Raw genomic sequence first — 24,238 nt, forward strand, 5'->3', positions numbered from 1 at the left:
CTCTAAGAATGTGGTCAGAAAGATGTTTAGAAAGGAAGATCATCTATATAAGTTCAGGGTTTTCCCCAGTACTATCTATTTATATTTTTCTGTGTTGATGCATAAAAAACAGAATGTGTAACAGAAGGAGGATTTCCACCAAACACATAAACTGTCCTTTTTTTAATCATACCAACCCATGTTCATTTTCAAAGAATAATTACTGATTTCCTGTTAAATTTCATACAAAAAGTTATGACATATTTGAGAATGAAAATTATATCAAATTTGTTGGCCATTAAGTTATAAGTCACCTGTTTTTTAAGCATATAATAAAAACAGTGCATGTTACACTAGGTATAACGTTTACCACACGAGTCGATGTGACCAATTGTTTTAGATGGCAAATCATTAAACCATTAATTAATGAAATGAGAATAAATACCTTTCTGTAGCAAACAAGTTCATGATTCCATACCTTTTGACCTTATCACAAGGGGTTGATCACGTGACAAAATCATTCTGTGGTACTAGCAGAGATGCATACAATCATCTAGTATGATCAATCTGGCAAGAACTGTGATCGACACTGAAGCCAAGTCAATGAAACATGAAACATGGGTAACAGTGACCAACTTTTGTGACAATGGTGCAGTACTCATGAAGATGTATCCCCTCAACAAGCACAGGACTCCAGATACAACCATGAACAGAGTTTGAGAAATAAATTTAAAACGCAGCATTTAAGTAAAGTCAGTGAAGCATGAAACATGGATCACAGTAATCTAATTTTTGATGATGGTTTAGTGTTTATCAAGATGCATCCCCTTGCAAGTTTCATGGTTCCAGAGAAAACCATATGTATATAGTGTGCAAAAAACCCTGAGCCAAAACAAAAACTTTAGCAATGTACATGAGTGTAAAGTTAACCCCTCAGCCCTTTCCCCAAGGGATAGGAACTATGAAGTCCACTCCAAACAGCTGGGTAAGAAAGAATGATTGAGAGGTAAGCCAATAAAATGGACTTTTTTTTAACATATAAACCTAAAGAACTAATTACTTTGCACTGCATTAATGTACATTAGTTTAAATAGAAAAATATATCATGGTGCTGCCATGGAAACCCCAAATATCAAAATATGTAAATTATTTTCATAGGACCAAATTCAAATTTGGCAACAACATGGAAAATTCTAGTACCAAGATAGATATTCTCACAATCAGACCCATGACAGTAATACAAAGGTATGAAAACGAAATAATTATTACCCTATAGCCCAGTTTGATAACATTATTTATCTCCCTTAAAGAGTAACTGCAGAGTTATCATTATTGCAATGTGCGTACATTAGTCACTTCCGGGTAGCATTGTAACAATGGATTTAAAGAAAGAAAGAAGTGATCCATCAAATTTATGTTGCAATGCTAAAGTTCTCGACCTGAGGAGATTTTTATGAGACCTAGGTTTACCTAAGTAATTATCCTAGTAAAATGCTTGCCACACCACCATGATATTAACAAATAAATTTGTAACAATTCATATCCTTTTATTCATATAAACAACAGTAAAGTATTACAAATACTTAATGAAGTACTTACATGGATACAGTTAAATTACATCTAAATCACATGTAAACTATTTGCTGTCATCTTTGGCATTTTTTCATTTAAACCAGTATTATATTGCTAATCATCCAGTATCATTGGTGGTTGTAGATCGGACAACTCAGCACATAACTTACATATCTTACTTTGTTGTCCAGACATTGTTATTGGTATAGTACGCTGTAAAGTTTTTTACTTGTTCAATTGCCATTTCAACATAAATTCTAATGTTTGCTATTCGCCGAATCTCCTCTACTTCCCTTCGTGTAAATCGTTTGTGTTTAAAAGGTGGTAATATCAACTGGAGTCCTCTTTATGTTGTCATATCGGCAATTACAAATCCGTTGTCTGCCACGATGACATCTCCACGTTCACAGAGGTCTAGAATTCCACATGATCGTGTAATTTGCTTGTCACTGATGCTTCCAGCCCAAAATTCAGATACAAAAGTTATTATTTCAGATGGACATATTCCGAGCAATGCTTTGTATGTCATGTGAGATTTGTAGTGCGAGTACATTCATGATTTAATGATCAAAGACTGAGGATTTTCTGCATAAAGTTCAGTGCAGTCAATGATTACATGGGTTAGGGGACATGTTGTTCTAAATTTATTAGGAATTTCTTCTTTCAACAACTGATTTGGTTGGCCAGGTTAATAGAACTGACAACTTTACATGTAGGTAATCTATCCAATTATTTATGATAACTGAGCATGTCGACTTGGAGATGTGAAATCTGGCAGTGGTATCTCCAACAAGAAGTCCCAGACGTAACCGCATCAAGACTACAAAATTTCAACAATGACTCGATTGCTCCCCGGAATTGGCGGTTTATACTTTTCTTATTGTCATTGTTGTTGTTGTTGTCGTTGTGGGGTTTAACACCATTTTTCAGCACACAATAGGCTATACATGGTGGCCAGTATTAATGGTGGAGGAAGACCCCAGTAAACCCCGGAAAGAACCACCGACCCACGAGAAGCTGCTGGCAAGCTTTCTCACATACCCTCTTTCTTATTGTCAGCAATGGAGAGCACGTCAAGAGATGTAATATCAAGATGCACTTACTGAACTGGGCTATATGTTCCTTTATGAGTTCAATTCATAAATATAAATATTTATAAATAATTAAAATCCTGTTTGTTCCATTATGACTTAATTTATGGATATAAATAATTATAATTAATTAAAACCCTTATGATTGTAATATGGAACATCAGATGCAACTACATTAGTTATTAAAATTCCAACAAATACTCCAAGCTTACTCAACTTTATTTTTAAATTCATTATGAGACTGAACAAGAGTTTATTGCAATATATCAATGGTTGTGTTCTTAAATAAGATGTTTCATTACAACGAAAACATATTATAACTAAAGCTTCATGTTAATCTACAAATATACAGCAATGTTCAAGGAATCACTTGACCTTTGCTTTTGATCTAGCAATCAACCAATTAAACAAGCAAAAAAAGTTAGCAATCAACGACCCAAATAAACACAAAGATTTAGCATACAATGACCTAAATGAACACAAAGATTTAGCATACAATGACCTAAATGAACACAAAGATTTAGCAACCAACCACCTAAATGAACACAAAGATTTAGCAATCAACAACCCAAATGAACACAAAGATTTAGCAATCAACGACCCAAATGAACACAAAGAGTTAGCAATCAACGAACCAAATGAACACAAAGAATTAGCAATCAACGACCCAAATCAACACAAAGATTTAGCAATCAATGACCCAAATGAACACAAAGAGTTAGCATACAATGACCTAAATGAACACAAAGATTTAGCATACAATGACCTAAATGAACACAAAGATTTAGCAATCAACCACCTATTTGAACACAGATTTAGCAATCAACGACCCAAATCAACACAAAGATTTAGCAATCAACGACCCAAATCAACACAAAGAGTTAGCAATTAATGACCCAAATCAACACAAAGAGTTAGCAATCAACGACCCAAATCAACACAAAGAGTTAGCAATCAACGACCCAAATGAACAGAAAGAGTTAGCAATCAACCACCTAAATGAACACAAAGATTTAGCAATCAACGACCTAAATGAACATGAGTATCTATCAAACACTTGGACAAACACAACAAGCTATCTACATCGGTGAAGGATTGCAGGTTTCATTTTGTTCACTGCAGTTTATATGTGTGCAATTTGCAAGAGGTTTAGTTAGTCTTAATGTTAACATAAAACTGAATCTCTAAAAGATGACACTGGATCACAAATAAAATACCTACTGTTTCAGATAGATATCATCTGGTGGCTTGAAAAAGTCAGCCATACTGTTTACAGTGATCTGAAAAACAATCATGGTAACTGTGAGAAAATATCTAGAGTTAGTCACACATGTATTATGTACATCTAAATTCTGCCTATATACCACATACTGCATACATGTGTTATGTACATCTAAATTCTACCTATATACCACATATTGCATACATGTATTATGTACATCTAAATTCTACATATATGCCACATATTATACCAAAATCTTATTACCTAGAATATTCTGACATGACGAGTCGGGGTCTGCCTTGTAATAATGTCAAAAAGTAGGGGTGGGCTTTTCAATGGACAAGGGTTTCTAAAGTACAGAATAAAATGTTTTGAAAGATGGGGACAGGCTTCTGATCAATTATGGGCTTTTCTTTGGAAAATTCTAATGTTATCTGAAAGATGGGGACAGGCTTATGATCATGTATGTGCCTTTCTTTGGAAAATTCTAATGTTATTTGAAAGTTGGGGACAGGCTTATGATCAAGTATGGGCCTTTCTTTGGAAAACTCTAATTTTATTTGAAAGTTGGGGATGGGTTTATGATCAAGTTCTTATCCCTGTAAGCCTTTCTTTGGAAAATTCTAATTTTATTTGAAAGATGGGGACAGGCTTATGATCACGTATGGGCCTTTCTTTGGAAAATTCTAATGTAATTTGAACATGGGGACAGGATTATGATCAAGTATGGGCCAATCTTTGGAAAATTCTAATGTTATTTGAACATGGGGACAGGCTTATGATCAAGTATGGGCCTTTCTTTGGAAAATTCTAATGTCATTTGAACATAGGGACAGGCTTACGATCAAGTATGGGCCTTTCTTTGGAAAATTCTAACGTTATTTGAACATGGAGACAGGCTTATCATCAAGTATGGGCCTAACTTTGGAAAATTCTAATGTTATTAGAAAGTTGCGGACAAGCTTATGATCAAGTATGGGCCTTTCTTTGGAAAATTCTAATTTTATCTGAAAGATGGGGACAGGCTTATGATCATGTATGGGCCTTTCTTTGGAAAATTCTCATGTTATTTGAACATGGGGACAGGCTTATGATCAAGTATGGGCCTTTCTTTGGAAAATTCTAATGTCATTTGAACATGGGGACAGGCTTATGATCAAGTATGGGCCTTTCTTTGGAAAATTCTAATGTCATTTGAACATGGGGACAGGCTTATGATCAAGTATGGGCCTTTCTTTGGAAAATTCTAATGTCATTTGAACATGGGGACAGGCTTACGATCAAGTATGGGCCTTTCTTTGGAAAATTCTAATGTTATTTGAACATGGAGACAGGCTTATCATCAAGTATGGGCCTATCTTTGGAAAATTCTAATGTTATTAGAAAGTTGCGGACGAGGTTATGTTCAAGTATGGGCCTTTCTTCGAAAAATTCTAACGTTATCTGAAAGATGGGGACAGTCTTATGATCAAGTATGGGCCTTTCTTTGAAAAATTCTAAATTTATATGAAAGTTGGCAACAGGATCATGATCAAGTATGGGCATTTCTTTGGAAAATTCTAATTTTATCTGAAAGATGGGGGCAGGCTTATTATGATCAGGTATGGGCCTTTCTTTGGAAAATTCTAATATTTGAAAGATGAGGACAGGCTTATAATCAAGTATGGGCCTTTCTTTGGAAAATTGTAATGTTATTTGAAAGATGGGGACAGGCTTATGATCAAGTATGGGCCTTTCTTTGGAAAATTCTAATGTTATTTATAATCGTCTATTTACATACTTCATTTAAGATTCATCCAATTACTGCCATGAAATTATTAGACAAAAACAAACATTAGAGATGAAATTATTGCCCAGTCAATATACCATGTGTTTTACATAAGGACATATGGTAGCAGTGTATGATGGGATAGACTAATGTAAATACATCTTGCAACAAGAAACTAAAATATTTCGCAGAATAAAATTATCCAACAACATTCAAAAAATGAAAAATATTACAAGCTAACCAAAACCCACCCCCAATAAATGCTGCATCTTATTCAGAAAGCAAATTTTTTAAGTATATTATGTTTCTCCAAGAATACTTAATCATATTACATTAGGAATAATACTTACCCAATCATATTACATTAGGAATATTACTTACCCAATCATATTACATTAGGAATATTACTTACCCAATCATATTACATTAGGAATAATACTTACCCAATCATATTACATTAGGAATATTACTTACCCAATCATATTACATTAGGAATAATACTTACCTGATCATATTACATTAGGAATAATACTTACCCAATCATATTACATTAGGAATATTACTTACCCAATCATATTACATTAGGAATAATACTTACCCGATCATATTACATTAGGAATAATACTTACCCAATCATATTACATTAGGAATAATACTTACCCAATCATATTACATAGGAATAATACTTACACAATCATAATACATTAGGAATATTACTTACCCAATCATATTACATTAGGAATAATACTTACCCAATCACATTACATTAGGAATAATACTTACCCAATCATATTACATTAGGAATAATACTTACCCAATTAGGAATATTAGCATGCTACCATGTGAATCCAGCCCTATTAAAAGAAGAAAATTTTCTTTTTCTTTATCACCAGGGGCCCCGAGTAGCCAAGTGGTCTACAGCACTCTCCGTTACGGATCACTGCCATCCCACCTCTGTCTGCATGGGTTCGAGTCTCGGATTTGGCTAATGTGGGTATGTGAGAAAGCTTGCCAGTAGCTTCTCGTGGGTCGGTGGTTCTTTCTGGGGTTTTCCCGGGTTCTTCCTCCACAATTAATACTGGCCGCCATGTATAGCCTATCATGTGCTGAAAAATGGCGTTAAACCCTACAACAACAACAACGAAAAATTTTCTGTCACCAGGTCTCATTAGTTTTCGCTGAGTGATATACTAAAAAGGATGCTCGCATGGCGGGGTGGTTGGGTGGGTTTTAAGTAATGTGACTGGGTAAGCATTTTCAGTAACATAATTTACTTAAAAATTTGCTTTCTCTTTGGAATACATTTCCCAATCACATTAGGAGAGTAACAGAAGGTGGGGATGCTGAGCATCCGACCTCTACCTCGGGTATCCTACTAGGGAAGAATGGCTAGATTCCCCATGCAAATGATAACCTGTTCTCCGAACTATATAAATAACACAGCCTGGCGTCACTTGACCTGTGACCCCTAAATATGGTTATGAAGACAATTACTTACATCTTCTTACCTACACCAGAATCCAGTGAAGCTAATCGGCTGTGTTAATTGCTCCAGTTGTGTCTCGTGGCCAGCTGTGCTGCTGCCACTGGACCCACCATAATCTAGGATGCCTCAGCGATGCCGATTCTCTGAAATGGAGGCTCAACAAGGTTGACTCTGCCTGGCAGCCAACAGTTTCTATCATATTACAGACTGAAACATTGCGTTCAAACATGAGGCTCACCGAGATTGCTTGAAACTTCTGAGAAATAATCTAAGTGAGGCTCCTGTGATCTGGTGAGATGTCAGAGAACACCAAGTGTATGACCCTCTTCAGCCAAAACAGAAAGAGCTTGAAGCATTATATCCTGAGTTCTGGCTTACAGAGATTGCTCGAAACTTGGGAACAGTAAGCTATGTGAGGCAACCATGATCTTATGAGACATAAGAATACACCAAGTCTATGACCCATTTCAGCCCCGAGGAAAGGGCTTGAAGGGTGATATCCTGTGTTCTGGCTCACACTGGAAGGAAGAAGCATTTGCACATGACTTGTCTCTGTGAGCATCTAATTACTGCTTTAGAACGTGAACAGGATCTGGCTATGGAAGACAGCTAGCAAGTGATGAGTTTGACTACCAACACACAGTAACCTATTTTGGGCTACAATGCCCGATGGTGTCATAAGAACCTAACAGAAGCTAATGCTGTCAGGAAACATGATCTGTATGATAGTGACTTTAGCAAAGTGAAGGCTAGAAATCTGAAGGGATTCAAACTGAGCCATGTTAAAACCTAATATCAGATCCATTTGGAGACAAAATGAGGGATATTGGTCAGTGAGACCAACACTGTCTAAAAGATCCAAATGGTCTCTATCCCACCCAAAAACATGTTTGCCGTGATGCTGGAATATGTCCAATATCATGGGGTGGAAGCCTTTGGTAGAGATTGGGACCCAACTGTTTCTCCTCAAAGAGCCAGAGCCAGAGAAAAGTAAGCCAGTTAAAGGATAGATGCAGACAGAGGGATGATGTAGTTGGTATGGCACCAGTCTTTGAAAATATGCCACTTTCCCACATGAGCCTTCAGAGTGGAGGGTCTGGTTACTCTCGAGATTCTCTCCACAGTCAGAGATTTTAATTGTTTGCCTCACAAGACTGTCATGCTTATAGCCAAGCATGAAAAAGAGGATGGTCCAGCAAGAAAGAACCACCCATGACAGTGGATGCTGGAGAAGATTCAGTTTGACCAGAATCAGTCTGGGTATACTATTGCTAGAAAGAGTAGACTGATGACCCATGGGTTGTCCCATCAAAAAGGGGCTATCTGAATCATCTTGCTTTTCTGACTTCGTAACTTCTGGGTTATTTTCAGTATCAGTACCATGGGAGCAGAGGCAAAGGCCCACAACTCTCCCAGATGATTGACAGTGCATCCACAGTCCAAGCTTTTGGGTCTGGAACTGGACAGGCAAAGGTGGGTAGCTTTTGATCCCTCCTCCTCGTCATGATGTCGATCATTGGATGCTCTCAAAGTGTGCAAATCCAAGTGAAGACTGACTGATAGAGAACATTCCATGTAAAGGATGTGACCACCTCTGGATTGATTCTCAGCCAAGACACAGATGTTGTGTCCGATTTGTATGCTGATATGGAGACTTGTGTACCCACATAGAAAATGCCAAATCAGAACATGCAGGTCAAGTAATATGATGCCTCCCTGTTTTAGGAGATCACAACCACAAAAACAGTTATAGGACTGTATGAGGACTTTGTTGCCTCAGAGGTGATCTTTTCAGGAACCAAAGGCATTAATGACAGCCTTCATTTATAGTATGTTGATGTCTAGATGTGTCGCTGATGGTAATGAATGTTAGCATCAGGTGGACACCCCTTGGTACGCACTGGAAGTGGTACCTACTTTTATTTCCGCCTGGCGCATAAAAAGATGGACAAGCAAAATCAAGTCCACCGCCATATAATAAACTGAGGAGTTTGAAATCAATGTCCTGTTGGAAATGGACTCAACAATTTCAACAATTCTGGTAACTCAAGCACAAAGAGGTTGCAAAAGATTCTGGTTGGTTAAATACTCTAAGCATAGATGGACAAACTTCTGGGATGGATGGCAGTCTGACTTTTACAGTTTATTAAAAGACAGTTCCCACCTTGAAGTATGATAGAACTGATCATGCATTTCTGAAGGATGCTGCCCAGGTTCACTGCCATCGATGCAGATGATGTCTGCCAGAACAGGGAGTTAATGCAATCCATAATCTAAGTGAAAGCCCAGGGACTGACGTTGAAGCCAAAGGGAAGAAGTGAAATGGAGAAACTGGTGAGAGAGATAGGGCAGATAGGGGAAAGTATGTGTCTGTCAGATAGAGAACTGGGTGAGGCAACTACACTCGATGGTGAGCCTCAACCTGCTAATTGCTTTCTGAAAATGAAACAGCCTTGAGAAAACGCTGGGGATTGTGGCCTTTGCACAAGCTTCCAACACCATTGTTTCTTCTGATGAGCAACCATATCTTCTGTTGTAGAAAGGCATATGTCTCCCTATCTTACAGAGTATTTGTGAAGAGAGGTGAGGAGATTGCTGATGAATGAAACCCAAAGCCTCTCTTTATGACCTGAATCAGCCACCACCACCCCATCTGAGGGAATAAGGAGGTCCAGTGAACTCAAAAATCAATTTCATACTGCCACTGTAAGATAGCGTCCAAGAAATCAATGTTGGTGCACGTGTGACTGAGGAGATCCACCGTCTTGAAGCTGATGAACATCCGTTTACACTGATGGGGACTGAGTGGTTCCAAACACCCAAGTGGGTTGAGTGGTGAGTTGGACAGGCAGTTCCTGAGCTGTCTGCCTCCAAACTTGCTAGCAATCCTGGTCATTGTCTCCCAAGCATGGCTGTTGCTGGATGTCTGGAACGTTATCCGTACCTAGCTCTTACAACATGAAGCATATGTCAGCCCTAAAAACAGATAAGCCTAAATATGGACCATTACTACATTCTTGTCAACTGCTATGCTTACAATCATATTTTGGACTGGTGGTTTGTCATACAGTGTAGTTACAACTGTTTCTTACAAAGTTTGTGTCTGCCAAATGGGGAACCAAACTGATTGCTCAGTTGGTAAGCATATCTTTACAACCAACACCTTTCATTGTCCAATCAACTTGATTAGGGATTAGGAGAAGTTCTAAAATGGTTGCTAGTTTAGCAAACAAACAAAACCCACTGAAGATCATGGCTGAAAACAGATCTTTCATGACCTTTGTGGTGAAAAAGAGATGATGAAATGGAGATGTCCAAAATGTACAGTGCACGAACAAATTATTGTAAAAACAAATTACATGTTCCAGTTTCAACAGTGTCCTTGTTACAATAAATATAGTAGAATCGACAAAATCATGTCCAAAATTATGGATGTGCTATGGTTTAAGTTTAATAAAATAGGTCTAACTATAAATCCACCAATGCTCTTCAAAGAAATGCTAGAAATGCTTGTAGTACATAGGCACAGAGTATGAATGGCTATAAGTTACTGTGAATGGACTGATTTGAGAAGTTAATATTTTAAATTTTTTTAAAATGAATTTATTTGACAGTTGTAATTTTTTTCCATTTGCATGCTACAAATCAGGTCATTGAAAATCCATTCAAAACTCCTTAACAAATTCGGGAAAGCTCCTGATCTGTCCTGACCTCAACTGTCTATTCTGTCACATGTATGTGTATTGTTAATGGACAGAGAGACAGACAGACAGATGGCAATAAATATATCCACCAATATAACATGCAAGATGGTACATTAGCTCTTAACCAATTTAATTTTGCTAATCTCAAGTGTTGACCTAAGCAGACCTGTTTTCTCTTTCTTCCCAATTAAACCATTTTGCATCTGCAATTCTCAATTATGCCATGATATCCTACTCCACTGTGCAATGTATCCTTTAGAGAAGAACATTTATTCATATGATGAAAGACTTTCTTCACATCCAGGCTTTAAACCAGAAATGCTTCCACTGAACAAAACTTAAAATCTACTTCTGCAACATCAGCCAGACTTGTACACAATATAAACCATTTTGTGGCAACATTTAAGGTTCAAAACTTGGCAACAACTGCAGGATAATAACTTAGTGTTTTCCTGTTCAGAATGAAGCTGCCATTGATAAAACTCTGATGAGCAGAATAAAGATAAAGAATACAGGAGAAATAATTCATTAATTAAAAAAAATGAAATAATTCATTAAAGTAATTATAAATATGAAATAATTAAAGTAATTATAAAAACTGAAATAATTCATCAAAGTAATTACAAAAACTGAAATCATTCATTACAGTAATTTTAAAAACTGAAATAATTCATTGAAGTAATTATAAAAAATGAAATAATTCATTAAAGTAATTATAAAAACTGAAATAATTCATTACAGTAATTATAAAAACTATTTCACTTACAGCATCATATACAATCTGCAATGGCCGAGCATTGACATGGACTCTGGTGTCACACAGGCCATCAAGCGGGTTTGTCTCAAACTTCAGGTCAATCAGAGCCATGACTTGACCAGCAGTCTGTGTCTGGGATTTCACCATTTTGGGAATGAAGTCCCCTTGCGGGGCACCCAGCATTGTGAACTTGTCCATCTTTGCATCAACCCTGTCAAAACAATCACAGATTTGCTTTTCTTGATCAGTGGAATATATTTCATGTGACTTTTGGAAAGCAGATTGTGTGTTATCTGCACATCATATGGTAATAGTGACCTAATTTATCCTAAAGTGGTTTAAATGTAGTTAAAACAAATACTGTACTACAATTCAAAGTCCAATCGCAAACTCACACATCCATGTGTAACAGCTGCAGACTGGCATATATTCAGAGATTTCAACATCAACTGAAGTGAAACAGAAATGACAATATTAAAAGTCAGAACTGAGCAAGAAAATAGAGATATTTCATTTTTTATCCAACGGTTTATTTGAAGCATTAAACCTCACAGATTCCAAATGCTTTCATGGTTTAAACATCATTACAATCATCTTTCCAGCTACACCATTTGAGATGCTGAAAAATAAGTTAAGAAAAGACTACCAAGTCATTGTATTCATCTGACAGCTTGTGGACCCTGTACAGAATTTATGTATCACACTTTTCACAGAGATATAATTCTGATTGGCCATTTGTTTTGAGTTCTTCTGACATTGTGTTTCAGTGATATACTGGTGTTAAACTTGTGATTCACCTACATAAACTTGTCCAACCAAACCATCAGAATCTGAGAAGTTATCATAATGGCCTAATTTGATAAATAGGATGATTTTGCCAAAATGCAAATAGCAAGCACCTCTGCATATTATAAGTTCCATATCTGTGTACAGAATGGTGATTACCATATTTAACCACAAACTGGTATGAAATATTGGCCCTCAATGCTTCCATATATACTGTGTATTGTTAGGTCTGTATCTGTGTACAGAATGATGTCTACCATATTTACCCACAAACTGGTATGAAATATTGGCCCTCAATGCTTCCATATATACTATGTATTATAAGCTATATATCTGTGTACAGAATGATGTCTACCATATTTACCCACAAACTGGTATGAAATATTGGCCCTCAATGCTTCCATATATACTATGTATTATAAGCTATATATCTGTGTACAGAATGATGTCTACCATATTTACCCACAAACTGGTATGAAATATTGGCCCTCAATGCTTCCATATATACTGTTTATTATAAGCTCTCTATCTGTGTACAAAATGGTGATTACCATATTTACCCACAAAAAGGTGTGAAATATTGGCCATATATACTGTGGATCTGATATTAAATAAAATTAATTAAACATGCTTAAAAAATTTACATTTGTGAAGAAAAAAAATTGTTCAGCAAACTTTTATAAATTTAATTTGAAATGCGCAAATAATGTACAGATTTTGTATATAAAACATTAGTCCCGATTTATATTACTCACCTGCTGACATCACCAATAAAGCCAAAGATTATTCACCTGCTGACATCTACCATAAAGTCAAATGTAAGGGGAGATGGTCAGGAAATTTGGGTTACCATGATGATTTCTAACATTTGAAGCTATTTTTAGTTTTTAATATTGGATTCAGACAATTAGAATCTTACATCATACAATGTCATGACATCATTTGTGAACGAAATGACTGGATGTGTTAACTAGTGAATATATCACAAATATGACAAGATGAAAAGTTACCTCAGTCCATAGGGATATCACAAAGAGATAAAGTTACCTCAGTCAACAGAGATAAGGACATAAATGTTACCTCAGTCAACAGGGATATGACAAGGACATAAAGTTACCTTGGTCAACAGGGATATGACAAGGACATAAATCAACAGGGATATGATAAGGACACAAAGTTACCTCAGTCAACAGGGATATGACAAGGACATAAAGTTACCTCAGTCAACAGGGATAGGACAAGGACATAAAGTTACCTCAGTCAACAGGATAGGACAAGGACATAAAGTTACCTCAGTCAACAGGGATATGATAAGGACATAAAGTTACCTCAGTCAACAGGGATATGACAAGGACATAAAGTTACCTCAGTCAACAGGATAGGACAAGGACATAAAATTACCTTCGTCAACAGGGATATGACAAGGACATAAAGTTACCTTAGTCAAAAGGGCGGATATGACAAGGACATAAAGTTACCTTGGTCAAGAGGGATAAGATAAGGACATAAATCAACAGGAATATGATAAGGACATAAAGTTACCTCAGTCAACAGGGATATGACAAGGACATAAAGTTAACTCAGTCAACAGGGATAAGATAAGGATATAAAGTTACCTCAGTCACTAGAGATAAGAAAATACATGCTACCTCAACAACTGGGATATGACAAAGACATAAAGTTACCTTAGTCAACAGGGCGGATATGATAAGGACATAAAGTTACCTCAGTCAACAGGGATATGACAAGGACATAAAGTTACCTCAGTCAACAGGGATATGATGAGGGCTTAAAGTTACCCCAGTCACTAGAGATAAGAAAATACATGCTACCTCAACAACAGGGATATGACAAGGACATAATGCTACCTCAACAACAGGGATATGACAATGACATAAAGTTACTTCAGTCAACAGGGATATGATCAGGATATGAAGTTACCTCAGTCAACAGGGATATGACAAGGACATAAAGTTACCTTATTCAACAGGGATATGACAAGAAAATAAAGTTACCTTAGTCAACAGGGATATGACAAGGACATAAAGTTACCTCAGTCAATAGGTATATGAGAAGACATAAAGTTACCTCAGTCAACAGAGATAAGGACATAAATGTTACCTTGACAACAGGGATATGACAAGGACATAAAATTACCTCAGTCAATAGAGATAAGGACATAAATCTTATCTTGCAACTACATAACTACCTCAGTCAATAGGGACATGGAAAATAAACAGTTACCTCAGTCAACAGGGACATGGCAAATGGAATCAGGTCACAATTAATAGTTCCAGTTCAGTACCCACAAATGTAGTTCTAGTCTATTTTTAGAACATTTTTTCCTCTCTCATTTTGGTGGTGATATTAGAGTTACATTTATGTATTTTTGGTTGGGATTTAAATATAAGTGTCTATTCTTGAGAATATAAACTCAGTGTGTGGTTGTCTGTGTGTATTTTGGCGACAATGCACAGTGAGTAATAAGTCCTGGTGAGGATCCGAAAGTGAAATCTGTGTTATGTTTACATGCTGCTCTGTTTACAGTCCAGCCTCTCAAAAAAAGCAAGTGAACCTATGAAAAGAACTTCATCATGAAGTCATCTTTGAAAGTATTTTAGATTAACATGTGATTTGTATTGATTGTCACACAGTGAAAAGGTCAGTACTGAGAAACAAATGTAAAGAATACATAGTAAAATTGTGTTCTGTGTCCAAATACATAGTTACCTCAGTCAATAGGGATATGGCAATTACATAGTTACCTCAGTCTGTACCTTTTTCAACAAAAATATGACAGAATCATAAAGTTATTTCATTAAAAAAATGACAAGGACTTATAATTGATTATACATACTGAATTGCATTTGCTGCTGGGCGCTGGCCAATGGAGGCAAAAACATTTTTCAATTGCATCTTCAAGATCTGAAGGTCTCTGAAAAATAATAAAGATTGTGAGTAATGCAAGAATATCCTAAAAAGAGAAGCATGTGGAATAAAGAAAGGTCCTAACTATTTTAACTCTAAATAAAGGGATAAAATTCCTTCAAAGGCTTTCCTTGCCCTCTAAAGTATGTCATCCTGACAAAAGCAGCCTAATATACATGTATTTCATTCATATATGCAAATGAGAGAGAGAGAGAGAACAAGGGAGAGAACTAACAGTAATATTATGTATCACAGGGTTGCCACTGTTTCTAAACAATAATTTATAGGTCTTCCCCAGGTTTTGCCCTGAAAGAAACTTGTTTTCAAGCTTCAATTATGACTCTTGCTGAACAGAATTTTAAAAAAAATAATTTGGTTTCATAAATGTGCATTTTTTCAATCAAAAGCTGTTTCTATTTTGAATTAGGCATGTGACCATGAACTAAACCACTGGAAGAATTATTATAGACAAGTTCCTGTAACTACTGAAATACATATAAACTTGCTTGTAACTCATTTTAATGTACAGAATACATAAGCACCAGTCAGCACATGGTTTATACACAGATTCAGTTTGGAGAATAATTTTTTTAAATCCAGGAGAATCAGAATAATCCATTTCATTACAAAGCTAGTGAATGACCCTGGAAGGTCATCTCTGACCATTGTCCATGGAACACTTTTGAGCTGTTAAGCCTTTGGGGAACAGGCATACAAGCTACAGAATGTCATCTCTGACCATTGTCCATGGTACACTTTTGAGCTGTCAAGCCTTTGGGGATGTATGGTCTCTTGAGTACATAAATACTGACTGCTTGTGACAAAATACAGATTTTCAGGAACAAATATTGATTTATAACTATAATGCATATGTAACTATATACAACTTCTACAACCATCAGTAAAGTTGGACAATAACTACCTAATTCTTTAATATCAAAGATGCATGTTTTGCACTTTTGCACCTTCTGAACAGGCACCTTGTTCCATTCGGGTGCTCATTCAGAAGGTGCATGATAGCAACACACACTCAGACACAGGCTGTTTATAGAAGCCATTTCCAAACCTTGTTTTTTTCAATCATTATCGATTCGACTGTTCAGACTTTTTTTCAATCATTATCGATTCCAATGATGATATGAATTCTGTGTGATATTTTTTAATGCACTGTTTCCATTCTAGAACATGAGTAATCTTTTATTGCCTGGAAAAAGTGTGTGAAATAAATTGCCAGCAATACCAATAAGCAAAAGGTTCATTTCCAAAATGAAACTTAGTAAACAAAACCTCAATCCAACTACATCAAGGTTCTCTCTGATATTTATAATCATCATAAGTTCAGGCTGAGTTGTTGATGATCAAGAAGCAAGCTGATGAAGATTAACTTTTTTGTCATGGGTACCTCCATGCCCAATAGTGAAATCACAATTACAAAATTTGCAACATGCAAAGTTTTCTCTGTTACTAGATGGTTTCACATATCCAAACATGATGGCATAATTGTCCTTTCTGTTTTCTTTTCTTTGCTGGAGAAAATTCTGAATCTTCTGCCTTCCTTTTCAACATGACTAGAAGCTGAATGTTACAAAGATAAGATTCAGCGATAGCAGCAACTGCTTTGTGCAATCCAATACGGTGGTTTAAGACTGGCATGGTAGCCTCGATTTCAAATGAACCATCATATTTTAGAACTCTATATCCCCATATACATGTGATACATTTCTCTCATAACAGAACTGGGTGCCTGTTCTAAACAGAAAATTGCAAGGAAATTTTTTTAAATTTTTTTATTAAAAAACAGACTTGAAACATGAAAAACCTACATCAATATTCAGGTCCAAAATACAAGACAAATACAGGAAAAATGGAACAGTGGCAGCTATAAATTCTGTCCACTTGTTCTGAGAATTATTTTCTTCTGAGGATCCATTTTTCCCCCATCTGAGGGGCTGCAATCAGGATCGGGCAGCACACTGGTTTTCTCACTTTATGCAATGCTCCGGAAATAAGAATAGTCAGGTGCAAATGCAGTCTCGTTCAGGGAAAGAGCGTTCATTGTCCAGATTTTCATATCTGGGACTAAAGAAAGATCAAGGTTGAAAACTTTGCATTCTGTTTAATTGTCAATAGGTCCACTAAGAGTTCATCCCAATGGATGCTGATTTAAACGAATAAAGAGAAGTCAATGGATTCTTCGGTATATACTGGCCGATTCTGTCAGGTCAGTTTTTCCACCGAGATATGGAGCATGACTGTGATGAGCATTTAACGAGTCACCAACTGACAAGGCATGAGGTCTAATAACTTGGTTTTCCCAAGCTTCTGATGTAACTGATGAGCTGTCATATAGTATGAACCTGGCCTTTACAGACGGCATTTCCTGTTGAAATTGAATGACATTCACTATGACTTTTATCTCTTGGTATTAATGTTGTAGTGAGCTCCCCTGACTGAACCACACTCCTGCCTGCTGTGCTAGTGTCTGTGCATAATGTAATTTTAGGCAGCTGAAACTGCAATGGGATGTAAGGTGTAAGGCAGGTGAGGTTCTCCCATTTGCTTAAATGGGACCTCGAGTATCCAAAAATTGGTATGGATTGGTCCAGTGGTCAAAGTTTCAGTTAACACTGGGACAATATAAGCAGCTGCAGTGGTCCTATATACAGACAACCCAGAATAAGGAGATTCTATGCTACATTGACACTCAAGATGCGACAAAATTCCCAGGCTAAAATTTCACGGAGTGAATGGAAGACACTACAGAAAAAGATTTTTCAATGCACATTTACAAGGGAGACAGACCTCCATACTCAAATGGTGAAATTGTAGGGTGGGATGAGATCATATTTTATTTGGTTGCCCTTGTTAACAAGGAATCCAAGGTGAAGCAAAGGCAAAACAAGAATTTTCAGCTGTGGAGGCACAACATGAATCTGTCAATGACTGAGAAGACTTGTGGTTGAGAATGCAAATGCACACATCTTGTTGGTCTACTCTGATGGCTTAGATCTCCATGACAGCCAAGGCCATGATAATGACAGCTTAATATGAAAATACAACATACTGAATAGAATACTGTCCTCTTATTGGTCAACTGAATATCAGATTATAATATGGTGCAGTACTTTTGGCTGACCAAAGATTGCCATGTTGAGCGATTATGTGGGATACTGGTCATGCATTCCTTAATGGTCTGACAGTAAGTCAAAATTTGTGTAGACATACAAAACTGAAGACCTGAGCAAAACATTGGTACCAAATTTATTCCACTACATGAAGTGTAGCTTTAAATATCAATGTGATTCTTAAATAGGCTGAGCAAGAAGAGAAAAAATGTAGGATTATATAGTACATGTATATTTTGTAGGCAGTTTGAAAGCAAAGATACGAGTTCCTGTGTTTCTTTTGTCAGTCTGATTAACATAAACTTTTAAACAACATTATCACACAATTATTAAAAATTAATTCTGTATAAATTTTGTAATAAGCTGTGTGAAAATGAAATGATATAGCCAGTCCAACAAGATACCCCATGGGGGGGGGGGTATGTGGGGGGGTATGTGGGGGGGGGGGTATGTAAAATCCTGTACAACTAGTGGATTATATGCATAGAAATATGGTACACACTTTTAAAATAAATTTTGAAAACCTCATTTATTGCTTTTATTGGATTTATGTCGACTCTATTTTCCAAATTCTAAAAGAAAGTACTTTGTCATAAAAGAAAGATCTGTTCCTCCCACACAAAAAAGTGTTTCCAGCCACACAAAAAAAGTGTCTCTGTGTGTGTGTGTGTGTGTGTGCGTGCGTGCATGCGTGTGTGTGTGTGTGTGTCTCCACAAGGCATTTTTACAAAATAGCCCACTGCCAGTAAGATTATAATTTGATGGTCAACAAAAACTTCTTACAACAGACAGGATCATCCAGCACCCCAACATATACTGTATAATTAAAATTAAGTGCCCTTCCACCCCACCCTTTAATTTTCAAAACAGCCCTATTCAAAAGCACAATTTAGAAGCCAATATTACCATTTACTCACTTTTTCCTGTCATCCTTCAGGCTCACAGACAAATAGAAAGCCAATATTTCCATTTACTCACTTTTTCCTGTCATCCTTCCAGCTCACAGACAGATAGAAGCCAATATTTCCATTTACTCACTTTTTCCTGTCATCCTTCAGGCTCACAGACAAATAGAAGCCAATATTTCCATTTACTCACTTTTTCCTGTCATCCTTCAGGCTCACAGACAAATAGAAGCCAATATTTCCATTTACTCACTTTTTCCTGTCATCCTTCAGGCTCACAGACAAACAGAAGCCAATATTTCCATTTACTCACTTTTTCCTGTCATCCTTCAGGCTCACAGACAAATAGAAGCCAATATTTCCATTTACTCACTTTTTCCTGTCATCCTTCAGGCTCACAGACAGATCATTCAGCTTCATCACCAGTCTCACAGCAACAAACTGCAATTAAAGTTAGACTGGTCAGTGATATAAATGTATTAAACTAAAGATAATTTTTACGATTTGGGGACAATGGTATCAGCTCCAAACATGACTACTGTATGCCTATGAAATTTAGAGACAATCAACTCAAAATGTTACTACAGTATGGGTATGACATTTAGGGACAATCAACTCAAAATGTTACTACAGTATGGGTATGACATTTAGGGACAATCAACTCAAAATGTTAATACAGCATGGGTATGACATTTAGAGACAATCAACTCAAAATGTTACTACAGTATGGGTATGACATTTAGGGACAATCAACTCAAAATGTTACTACAGTATGGGCATGATATTTAGGGACAATCAACTCAAAATGTTACTACAGTATGGGTATGACATTTAGGGACAATAGTACCAGCTCCAAACATTACTAATAAAATATCTGTCATTTGTATAAATTTACTACAATGACGGTGGGACGTATTTCCACGTGTTCTGATGTTTATGATTTCCTACTGCCTGATGTATTTTAAGATATTCATGTCTACATATAAACTGTTACAGATCTACTGGACTGAGTCAAACACTCAAAATATAAACCTTTCTAGCTGTTACAGGTATACTGGACTGAGTCAAATACTCAAAATATAAACTGATTCAACTTTTATAAATATATTGGACCCCGTCAAACATATAAATCTCTCTAATTGTTACCAATATACTAGACTGAGTTAAACACTCAAAATATAAACCTCTCCAACTGTTACATATATATTGGACTGAGTCAAACACTCAAAATATAAACCTGTTCAACTGTTATAGGTATATTGGACCTTGTGAAATATAAAAACCTCTCCAACTGTTACAGTTAGATTGGACTGAATCAAACACTCAAAATATAAACCTAACTGTTACAGACATTCTGAACTGAGTCAAACACTCAAAATATAAATCTCGCCAAATTTTACAGATATACTGGACTCTGACAAACACTCAAAAGATATAACTTGCATATAAGTGCATAATCATAGTTTGATGCTCATAGACAGTTTATTAAATAAAGAAATTTTCTATTATCCCAAGTTTCATTTCCTACAATAAAGTGAACAGTAAAAGGGAAAAGATTTCAATTTCAAAATGAAAAAGTGTGGTAGACCAGGATTATAATATAGTGAGTTATTTATATAATATCAACGTCCAACTTTCAACTGTCAATCTAAACACATAAATGTACCATGTTTTTTGGTCATCATAAAAGTTCCAAATTTTATTTTTTTAAAAATACAATCCAACTGACAATGAAGTTTTCAAATGTAATTTATTTTTTTAATGTGATACCTTTTGTATTCAGATGTATTTAAAACAGTAAATATGAACATTACCAGAATAAGTTTCAACCAGTGTACCCACCTCCTTTGGAAGGGTGAGATCTGCCTCATTCTCCTGGTAACCAATTGCTTCGTACAGCTTGGCTTTCTCTTCTGCTGTAAACTGTTCATAGAACTGATCCTCTGCAAGCACAAAAAATACCACAGTCATATCAAATCCCATTACTGTTCACTAATTCTATAATCAAGTTTAAGATGTATTCAAAATACAGCTGGATGATTTTCAATGAATTAGTAAATGCTAAAAACAGCGAGAAGCTGCCATTGCCCTGTCTACTGAGATATGATGTCAAAGCATCAAGAATCATGAATCACAGCTATGAACCAACAAAAGCAGTTTGTCACTTGCAAATTATTTAACAGAGTTATGGCATCAACTTAAAAGAATTATTTAATCTTGCATGCAATGTGTTTTGAGTCCACTTTCACCCTCCAGTGATCCTTCCCATTTTTAAATGTATTAATGCATCATAGTGAATATCTTTTGTGGCAGAGAACCTTCAACTTAAATATCAGTCTCTGAGTGAAATTATAAATTAAATCTCATTAAAATCTACCATCTCTAATATCATAACCTGTTAAGACTTCTAATCACTAACATGTAACCACCTGCTGGGTGTGGAGGCACTGTAATTGGTGACTAACAGGCAAAGCCACTGTGGCTCAATGGTTAATGTGTCCAACTCATATCTGACATGGTGTGGGTTTGAAGACCACCACTGATCAGCATTGTGGCTCAATGGTTAATGTGTCCAACTCATATCTGACATGGTGTGGGTTTGAAGACCACCACTGGATCAGCATTGTGGCTCAGTGGTTAATGTGTCCAACTCATATCTGACATGGTGTGGGTTTGAAGACCACCACTGGATCAGCAATGTGGCTCAATGTGTCAGACATCGGAAAAGGTGTGACTTTGAATACTAACACTGGATCAGCACTGTGACTCAATGGTTAATGCGTCAGACTCACATTGGAAATGGTGTGGGTTTGAATATTACCACTGGAAGAGCACATACTAGCTACCTTAGAGTTTCCTTGGACAAGATACTTTACTCCAAAGTGTATATACTGTTTTATAAACTGAAATATGAGACAACTATGACTAGATCACAACTTAATGGCCAGTATTTGTAACAAACATAAAAAAAAAAAAAAGATGTTGCATGCATGAAAACAGTATTTGCACACAGTGAGTTTAGATGGGTCCCCTTTTGTCAAACTACTGTATATGGACACATAATTTCATGTCATGACTGCTTTAGCAAGGAAATGTTGTTTGTTCAGTTCAAAACACCTAGGCCTAAGTTCTATCAGACAATGTAGGCAAATAAGACAACAAAAAGCACCAACGATACTGTGCTGAAGTCAGTGTTGCACACTGGATCCCAAAGGGGCCAAAATGAGATCATCCTGATTCAAAAGTTTACACTTTGTGGTCTGCACTGTACTATACATTCCTTGAACACTTGTATAATTGGAATAAAAGTTATATCATGTGATCCAGTAACTCCTGAAAACATTATCTGGTTAACCTGAAATGATCTGCACCATCATACATGCCAAACCACCCTCAAGACCCCCGAGAAGCATAAGCCTAATTTTTGCTATTATAAGTGGCAAAAAAGCATCATTTGGGCATAAAAAGTGTAATCAATATATTAAATGCCAGAATTACAATTACAGCAAGTATGAATAGGATGCAATGTTATGACTAACCTGGTTCTGCAGCTGGTCAAAATTCTTGTCACAAAGGGCAAAATCCATATGGATTAGAATCAGAATACAAACACAAAATAAGCTGACAAATTATTTATATTCAGCACTCACTTTATCTAGTCTACATGTGTAACTTTTACTGAATGATCGTGACCTGGAATACTGTAATGATCATAGTCATGTCCTTAGAGTGCTGTAATGCATCAATCTCATATTCTTTTCAAGTTTGTAAATGGTGACAAGTCCTTTTTTACAGATCTGACATGTTTTGAAGTTTGAAAAGATCCGTCTGCTCTAACATTTTCCATCAAATAATATACTCAACTCATACTGTAAGGCATTTCACCTTACATCTGGTGCCATTTTCTTTAAAATTATAGATTGGTTCACTAACTAGTTTATCAATGAAATGAATCTGTGATGCAAAGTTCACATATGAAGAAACCCATCTGTTTTCTTTGAAATAAATAGCAAATAAGGAAAATATTCTACTCTAATCTTATACTGCACTTATCTTATTAAGAATATTCTTAAATTTATATTAGTGGAATAAAAAGATGATAATAAAAAATGATCAAAACAGCATTTTATTGCTTTATTTTTATTATTTTACTGCATGAGTAATCCATATATAGCCTAGCACAAGATGTAATTTGGTGGAAACAAACGTAATGCTTATGCCAAAAGTGTAATGGTTATGTATTCACCATGGAATTTTCCATTCTGGATCTTGCACTTTTCAGTGTACAACTATTATGTACCAGCATTTACTGTAAGAAATACCTGTTTTCTTAATTACTTTTCTTTCAAAACTAACATATCATTAATTACATGAAAAAATCATGTATATACATAAATTTGGTCACTTTTTTCAACGTCAAAATAAATTAAATCTTCCTTGCCATTTGGGGTGATTTCAACATTGTCAAAAAATTATACTAATGGCCATCAAAAACTTTACATTGCAACTTGTATCACAAACTTTGCATGTTTTCACTGCTAGATACTCATTGTCATCTTACAGTTTTAACAAATAATGCGACTATGGACATTGCTTGTGACAACAAAGACAATACTAATGAAAGCTGAAGGTGTATTTTCTGATTTTTGTCTGACAAAAGATGTTTTGCCCCAAAAATTTTATTTGTTTATCAAATATGTTACCAATCATAATACTATAGATAAGATGGAGGGAACTACATCCCCTACTCTGGAAAGATTATCTAGAGTACCATAAGATATGTGAGGCAGATTCCAGATGAAAATACCCAGTTAGAATATTGACTCCATATGCCGAGACATGATTGAAGGGAAACAAGGAAACATTTTGTCCTGCAATCTAGTGGAAGTTGTATTGCTGCATCCATGAGACATAG

At 36.0% G+C, this 24,238-nt stretch overlaps 1 protein-coding gene and 1 pseudogene across 6 annotated transcripts in view; both read right to left on the reverse strand.

The window, feature by feature from the left end:
- The window catches only part of LOC149792919 (intermembrane lipid transfer protein VPS13A-like), a 345,749-nt gene that overhangs the window by 249,730 nt on the left and 71,781 nt on the right, over positions 1 to 24,238 (reverse strand). For all 6 annotated transcript variants that reach the window (XM_089966749.1, XM_089966747.1, XM_089966746.1 and 3 more), the window contains 5 exons: positions 21,166 to 21,266; positions 19,697 to 19,764; positions 15,223 to 15,300; positions 11,589 to 11,790; positions 3,864 to 3,922 (listed from right to left, as the gene is read on the reverse strand). In XM_089966749.1, coding sequence (XP_089822875.1) covers positions 3,864 to 3,922; positions 11,589 to 11,790; positions 15,223 to 15,300; positions 19,697 to 19,764; positions 21,166 to 21,266 — 508 coding nt within the window. The remainder of the gene's footprint in view (positions 1 to 3,863; positions 3,923 to 11,588; positions 11,791 to 15,222; positions 15,301 to 19,696; positions 19,765 to 21,165; positions 21,267 to 24,238) is intronic.
- Positions 1,666 to 2,438, reverse strand: LOC149792920 (uncharacterized; annotated as a pseudogene).

This window comes from Sinohyriopsis cumingii, chromosome 8 (genome assembly GCF_028554795.1).
Source record: "Sinohyriopsis cumingii isolate HCF-2022 chromosome 8, ASM2855479v2, whole genome shotgun sequence".
Lineage (NCBI taxonomy): Eukaryota > Metazoa > Mollusca > Bivalvia > Unionida > Unionidae > Sinohyriopsis > Sinohyriopsis cumingii.